Genomic DNA, 8,608 nt, shown 5'->3' on the forward strand with positions numbered 1-8,608 from the left:
GAAAATCACTAAGGCATGTTATAATAGCACTCACTAAAACCAAAGACAAAGTAAGAATCCTGAGATTAGATCAAGAAAAACAAAAAGTAACATATAGAGGAAAAACAATAAGACTAAGCTCTGAATATTCAGTAGAAACCATGCAGGCAAGAAGGCAATGGGTTGACATATATGAAACCTTGAAAGGAAAAGAATAAAAATTGCTGAACAAGAATAATATGTCCTGTAAAACCCTGGTTCAAATATGGTGGTGATATTAGGACATCGCCAGATAAATAGTAATTAAGGGAATGTGTAAAAACCAAATCAAACTTATAAGAATTATTAAAGGGAGTTCTTCAGTCTGAGAACAAACAACACCAGACCACAGCCTGAATCTAGGACACAAGATTGTACCAGCCAGATACCAACCTAGGAAATGAACTCTCAAGGACTATCCACAACCAAAAGAATTACCACAGGGAACCAGAGAGGTTAATCTGTAAATTACAACAATGTCAGGACAATAAAAGAAGGAATGAACAATATCAATAATTGCACTGAATGTAAATCGCCTAAATGCACCCCTAAAGAAACACAGAGTGACAGAATGGATTAAAAAAGAACAGGATCCATCAATCTGCTGTCAACAAAAGACACACCTAAAAAACAAAGACATAAATTTATTAAAAATAAAAGGATGGAAAAAATATATCAAGCAAATACTATCGAAAAAGAGCAGGAAAGGCAACACTAGTCTCAGATAAAATAGACTTAAAACAAAATCTGCTGTAAAAGACAAAAAAGGCACTACGTAATGATTAAATGGACGATCTATCACGAAGACTTAACCATAATAAACATCTATGCACCCAATGACAGAGCTCCAAAATACATAAAACAAACCCTAACAGCACTGAGAAGAGTGATTGATAGTTCCACAATAGTAGTAGGAGACTTCAACACACCACTTTCGGTAAAGGACAGAACATCCAGAAAGAAACTCAACAAAGATACAGAAGAGCTAAAGGGCACAATCAGCCAACTTGACCACACAGACATATATAGAACACTCCACCCAACAGCTGCAGAGTACACATTCTTCTCCAATGCACATAGAATGTTGTCCAGAATAGATCACATCTTTGGCCACAGAACAACCCTCAACAAAATCCAAAACAATGAAATAATACAAAGTATCTTCTCTGACCACAATGTCATCAAAGTAGAAATTAACAACAGGAAGAGCAAGAAAAAAAAAATCAATCACATGGAAACTGAATAATATCTTGCTTAAATATCAGTGGGTAATAGAAGAAATCAGAGATGGAATAAAAAAATTCCTAGACTCAATCAAGAATGAAAATACATTATATCAAAACCTTTGGGATGCAGCAAAGGCAGTCCTCAGAGGTCAATTTATAGCAATAGATACACACATCAAAAAAGAAGGGACAAAATCAAAACACTAGTTACACAACTTGAACAAATAGAAAGAAAGCAGCAAAATTAGCCCACAGACACCAGAAGAAAGGAAATAATAAAGATCAGAGCAGAAATTAAATGAAATACAGAATAGAAAAACAGTAGAAAAAATCAACAAAACTAAAAGTTGGCTCTTTGAAAAAAATCAACAAAATTGGCATACCACTTGCTAAGTTGACAAAAGAAAAATAGGAAAGGATGCAAATAACCCAAATAAGAAATGAAATGGAGGACAATAGACCCAAACGAAATAAAAAGGATCATAACAGAGTATTATGAAAAACTGTACTCCAAAAAATTTGAAAACCTAGAGGAAATGGACAAATTTTTAGAAACACTCGACTTACCCAAACTAACATAAAACGATGTTGAAAATCTGAACAGATCCATAACAAAAGAAGAGATTGAAAAGGTAATTAAAAAAAAAAAAACTCCCAACAAAAAAAGCTGCAGTCCAGATGGCTTCACAGGAGAATTCTACCAAACATTCAGAGAAAAGCTTACCCCAGTACTTCTCAAGTTAATTCAGAACATAGAAAAGGAGGCAATACTTCTAAATTCATTCTATGAAGCCAGCACAACCCTGGTACCAAAACCAGGTCTAGACACCACAAAAAAAAAAAAAAAAAAAAATTACAGACCAATAGCTCTCATGAATATAGATATAAAAATTCTCAACAAAATTCTAGCCAATAGAATTCAGCATCATATCAAAAAAATAAAAAGAGAACCTATGGACTGGGAAAAAAAAATTAGCTATTACAAATCGACAAAGGTCTAATCTCTAAAATCTACAAGAAAATCCTACACCTCTGCAACAAAAAGACATATAATCCAATTAAAAATTGTTCAAACGAAATGAACAGACACTTCACCAAAGAAGTCAAGTGGCCAGCAGACACACGTGGAAATGCTCGTGATCATTAGCCATTAGAGAAATACAAATCAAAACCACAGTGAGATACAATCTCACCACAGCATTACTGGCACAAATAAAAAAAAAAAATGGGAAATGACAAATGTTGGAGAGGCTGCAGGGAGATTGGAACTCTTACGTGCTGTTGGTGGGAATGCAAAATAATATAACCATTTTGGAAAATGAAATGGTGCTTCCTTAGAAACCTAGAAAAAGAAATACCATAAGACTCAGCAATCCCACTCCTAGGAATATATCCTGGAAAAGTAAGACTTGTCACCTGAATAGACGCATGCACACCTGTGTTCGTTGCGGCAGTGTTCACAATAGCAAAACAATGGAAACCATCTAGATGCCCATCAACAGATGACTGGATAAAAAAACTGTGATACATACACACAATGGAGTATTTTGCAACGATAAAGAACAATGATGAATCTGTGAAGCATCTCGTACCATGGATGAATCTGGAGGACATTATGCTAAGTGAAGTAAGTTACAAAAGGACAAATATTGTATGAGACCACTACTGTAAAAACTCATGAAAACGTCTATACACAAAAAGAAACAATCTTTGATGGTTACAAGGGAGTGAAAGGATGGGAATGGAAAAACACTAAATAGACAATAGATAAGTGGTAACTATGGTGAAGGGTAAGACAATATACAATACTGGGGAACCCAGCACTACTTGTACAAGGAAAGGTCATGGAAGCTCTGTAGACACATTCAAACCCCCTGAGGGACTGAATTGCTGGGTTGAGGCCTGGGGGAACCATGCTCTTGGAGAACAACTAGCTCAACTGGCATATCAGAGTTTATAAAGAAAATGTTCTACACTCAACTTAGTATCATTTGGGGTCTTCAAAGCCTGTAAGCGGCTATCTAGGATACTCCACTGGTCTCACCCCTTCTCAAGCAAGGAAGAATAAAGAAAACCAAAGATACAAGGGAAAGATTAGTCCAAAGGACTAATAGACCACATCTACCTTTTTTTTTTTTTTTACCAGGGTCTCCACCATACTGAGCCCAATACAACTAGATGGTGCCCGGCTACCACCACTGACTGATCAGACAGGGAGCACAACAGAGGGTCCCAGACAGACCTGGAAAAAAATGTAGAAAAAAATTCTAACTCAAAAAGACAGACCAGACTTTCTGGCCTGACAGAGTCTGGAGAAAACCTGAGAGTATGGTCCCCAGACACCTTTTGAGCTCAGTAATGAAGTTACTCCTGAGTTTCACCCTTCAAGCCCAAAGAGTGGACAGGCCCATAAAATTAAACAAGACTAAAGGGGCACACCAGTCCTGGGGCAAGACTAGAAGGCGGGAGGTGACAAGAAAACTGGTAATAGAGAACCCAAGTTTGAGAAGGGAAAGTGTTGACATGTTATGGGCTTGTTAACCAATATCATTAAACAATATGTGTACTAACTGTTCAATGAGAGACTAGTTTGTTCTGTAAACCTTCATCTAAAGTACAGTAAAAAAATAAAAAGGAATCTAATTCCCCCCCAAAAAACTTTATATACAAATATTGAACTATGTAAATAGGTTTTTGTTTTATTTTGTTCTGCCATGTTGTGGTTTAGCAAAGGTCTCATCAATGATACCAACTTCCACCTTAAGAAAATAAAAAAATAATCATTATGGAAATGATAATTAAATCACAATACGTACCACTACACACCTATTAAAATGGTTAAAATTAAAAAGAGTGACCACATCAAGTATTGTTGAGGCAGTGGACAAATAGGCATTTTCATAAACTGCTGGTGGGAAAAAAAATGGCACAGTCACTTTGGACAAGAGTTTTGCAGTCTTGAAAAAGATAAACGTATATTTACTACGTTTTTGTTGGATGCCAGTGAGTCATATCAGGCTCATCTTGACCCCATGTGACGAAGTAAAAATGTCCCATAGGAGTTTCTTTGTTTTAAACTTTATGGAAGCTGGTAGTCAGATCTTTTGCCTGTGGAGCTGCAGGGTAGATTTAAATTGCCAACCTTTTGGTTAGCAGTCGAGTGCTTAACGCTTGTGCCACCAGGGCTCCTATGTACTTACCATATAATTGAGTTATTCCACTCCCACACAATTAGCCAAGAGAAATGAAAGGATATTCCCAAGTGAAGACTTGTGCACAAATGCTCATAGCAACTTTATTCATTATCCCAAACTGGAAAAAAATTCCAGTGTCCACGGCCAGTTCATGGATAAACATGCTGTGGTATATGCATACAATGGAATACTACTTTAACAATGAAAAGGAACGAACTATTGACACATAAAACAGCATGAATGAATTTCAAAATTCATGTGCCTCATGAAATAAGCCCCATACAAAGGAATACTTCCTACATGATTTAATTTTTATAAAATTTTTGAAAAAGAAAACCAATCACTGACAGAAAGCAAATCAGTGGTTGTATAAGAAATGGGGAGCAGGGTAGCAGGGATGAAGGGATTACTAAGGGGCTTGACGAAACATTTAGGAGTGATAAATATATTCACTATATTGATTATGGTGACAGTTTTATGTATGCATGTATACTTACGTAAACACGACATGAAATTATACCCCTTAAATGTATGCAATTTTGAATGCCAATAAGAGCTCGGCTGCCAAAAGTTCAGCAGTTCAAATCTACCAGCCGTTCCTTGGAAGCCCTATGGGGCACTTCTACTCTGTCCTAGAGGGTTGCTATGAGTTGAAATCAACTAGACGTCGTTTTTTTTTTTTTTTTTAAGCTGTTGGAAAAAAGGTGAGAGAGAAAAGAAGAAGAAGCATAAGAACTGAACACGACCATTCCTCCATCAAAATCAATTTTTAAATAGTCTCCTACTTACAGAGAGTATTGAGAGTTGGGTAAGGTGAATTGACAGAAAAGTGCTCTACTAGGCTTGCTGAGGAAAACGTGTGGCCTTGGAAATGGAGTTTCTTTTCTGCTCAGGGAAGCACAGCTGTAAACTTTTTTGGCATTATCATTAACTCTTCTGTATATCATTCCTGGAGAAATCAGTCTTCAGTCATGAAGGCCATCTGTTTCAAGCTATTATTTTCTATCTGGTGTTTGTAAGAGGAATCAGTGCTTCTGATTTTTTTCAAGGTCTAAATATTCTTCAGTTCTTCCTCACATAAGAAAATAGATTTATTTGTCACTTTCTTTAATAATCTAATTTCTTATAGAATATAAAAACGTATGGGTGCATGTGTGTATCTTTTTGTGTATGTGTGTGTGCAAGTGTGTATAATACATACAGTTCCTTTGCATAGACCAAGTAATACACAGAACTTTGAAGTCTACTTTTTCTTATTATAGTTTCTAACATGTAGATTTTATTATCCTAATTTTCATTTCACTTGTGTTATCATCCTTCACAATGGGGGATGACCACTGTCCCACATTCTACAATTAAATACCTAAAACTTCCTTTTAAGGTAGAGATACAACTCTCCTTTCTTTGCTTTTAGCTGATGTCTTGATACAGTTTTTACCCACACAAATTTCAAATATTACCATAAATTTCTTTCTTTTATACAAATTATTTGTCTACACTAGTTAAGATTGTCTTTAATCAAGTCTAATATTAACATAACTTTGCTTGGTTTACAACAAAAGGTCTTAAGTTATCAGGTCCCTGAGAACCTGGAATCCAACAAGGCGGGAAAGAAAAATGAATGGATTTACAGAAGCTTCAATCCTATCTGACCATTTCAATGCAAAATGTGAACACAACATATATCACAGAAACCGGATCTCAGAGGACACTTAGCTGTGCTTGCACTTGTGTAGATGGGAACATGGGCTTTCTTGGTCATCACAGTTAGCTTATGTAATCAGAGAGCCTGAGCTGAACTAAAAAGACTTGGTGTGGAGAGAGAGAAATCTCATGCTGTCCACTTTGAAATTCACTCTTCCTCTTTAGGTTAGTAGATGTCAACTTTGCCATGACAGCGAAAATGAGAGAATTAAAGGCACTTTGTGATGGAAACCGTCACCATCTTTTCTGTCCACTGAGGAAACAGGCAAAGAGAATGCAGATAATAGCAGCAGACATTTGAAGATCAAGTCAGAATTTGGCAAGGAAGAGGGTCCATCACACCTCTAACTGGTGTACTAGTGGGGAGGAAAAATTCCATGGGAAAATAAAGGTGTTAGAGAAATATTTTTAAACATACCTGTACTCAAAACACAGTATATTTTTTCAATAATTTAAGTAATTAGAATTATTTAGAGTAGCATAATTGTGACAGAGATTAGGTGATTGTTCACCAAATAAGGAGTTATGTGCAGAAGATAACTAGTTAGGCCCAACTCCTAGAAACATGTTTCTGTTCTCAGTATCGTAAGATTTCCAAAAGAAATCTGTCATTTATGAAGTTTGACCTTGGAATGTCAGAATCATCAGTTGACTATTAGTTCTGATAGAAAGATAAAGCTTCAATTCTGAGAATATTTTCACTGGCTTACCATGTACTAGATATTCCACTACTGACAATATCTTCACTCATTTTGGTGAAGATTCACTGGCTGGAATTATACTTCTAAGGAGAAAGATATATGGCAGAACAAATGTGGAGAAGGACACAAGAAGGAGATTTCAAATGAGCCAAGTCCATCATTGGGGTTAAGATTATTATTTTCTATTACAACCTAGTCTGATACCATTTACCCTGAGGGTCATGTACCTAGCTATGAATGACAGAATTGAATAACTTCAATTTGCACCAACCAGAAGAAAAAATAAATATTCTACCCCAGTTTTTCTCAAAAGAGGAGAAGATCCTGGGAAGAATTAATCAAAATACATATGCCTGAGCCACACCGAGGACCTACTGAATCTTAATGTTATGGGCTACTATGCTCAAGGAATGGATTTGTGTGTATGTTTGCATGCACACAAAGACTTCAGTAGAAGGGTAATATCTGACAACTGTAGTGAAAGGAATGAGAATGGGCTGTTAATTTTAAGAAACAGAAAGATAAGTTAGTGTTAAGAAAAAGAAAGAAGTAGACTAATATCATGAAATTTAGTGGTTCTGGTTACTACCCTTCCATAGTCCATACCTGATAACCATGACATTGCTGAGCACATTCTTTACATCCTGATTCCTCAAGCTATAGATCAAAGGGTTCAGCATGGGGATCACCGTAGTGTAGAAAACAGAAGCCACCTTCTCCTGGGCCATATTACTACTGGATGCTGGCTTTAAATACATGAATATCATGGAGCCATATAAAACTCCAACAACTGTAAGATGAGAGCCACAGGTACTAAAGGCTTTGGACCTGCTTTCAGATGAGGCTATTCGAAGAATGTTGGAGAGTATAAAGGTATAAGACACGATGATGGCCACAGTTGTTACTATCATATTAAATCCTCCTTCAATTATCACCAGAAGCTCATTGATGTAGGTACTGGAGCATGAGAGCTTCAGGAGAGGCAGTATGTCACAGAAGTAATGGTGGATAATATTGTACTTAGAGAAGGAAAGCCTGGTCATGAAAATAATGTGGCCCATAGCTCCAAAAGATGCCATGATATAGACTCCGCTCACCAGCATATTGCAGATCTTTCGGGACATGATGACACTGTAGAGCAGTGGACTACAGATAGCTACGTATCTATCATATGCCATGGCAGTCAGCATATAGCACTCACCAATCGCAAAAACACAAAAGAAAAAGAGCTGAGTCATACATCCAGGATAAGAAATAACATTTTTCTCCCATACAAAGTTTTCCAGGAGTTTGGGGGTAACCACTGAGGAGTAACACAGATCTAGGAACGACAAATTACCAAGAAAGAAGTACATGGGTGATTGGAGCTGGGAATTGAAAGCGATGAGGAGGATCATACCCAAGTTTCCCACTACAGTGACTCCATAGATCCCCAGGAACAGGAGGAAGAGAGGCAGCTGGAATTCTGGTCTGTCTGTCAACCCCTCGAGGACAAACTCAGTCACTGTGGAATCATTCTGTCTGGCCATTTCCTTCAGGAAACAGGGAAACTGCAACTAAAAAAAAAAAAAAATCACAGGAGGTAGGAAAGCTGCTTGTCCATGATTAGTAAAAGGTTCATCAGTGTTGTAGTAGAAGATAAAATTGATTATCAAATTAAACAGCTTAAGAATGGTCAATAATAATGTGGTGAATAACATATTTCATGACTGGACAGTTTTACTCACGGCCTTCATAAAGTACATGAAAACGAAGAATAAATACA

General features: G+C 36.7%; 1 protein-coding gene across 1 annotated transcript; it reads right to left on the bottom strand.

Annotated features, from left to right (window-relative positions):
- Positions 1-6,871: 6,871 nt before the first annotated feature.
- LOC100674007 (olfactory receptor 8A1-like) lies at positions 6,872-8,375 on the bottom strand. Its single transcript, XM_003422091.3, has one exon. The coding sequence runs from the start codon at positions 8,370-8,372 to the stop codon at positions 7,413-7,415; it is 960 nt and encodes a 319-aa protein (XP_003422139.2). The 5' UTR covers positions 8,373-8,375; the 3' UTR covers positions 6,872-7,412.
- Between the last annotated feature and the right edge of the window lie 233 nt (positions 8,376-8,608).

The sequence above is a fragment of the Loxodonta africana genome, chromosome 15 (genome assembly GCF_030014295.1).
Source record: "Loxodonta africana isolate mLoxAfr1 chromosome 15, mLoxAfr1.hap2, whole genome shotgun sequence".
Lineage (NCBI taxonomy): Eukaryota > Metazoa > Chordata > Mammalia > Proboscidea > Elephantidae > Loxodonta > Loxodonta africana.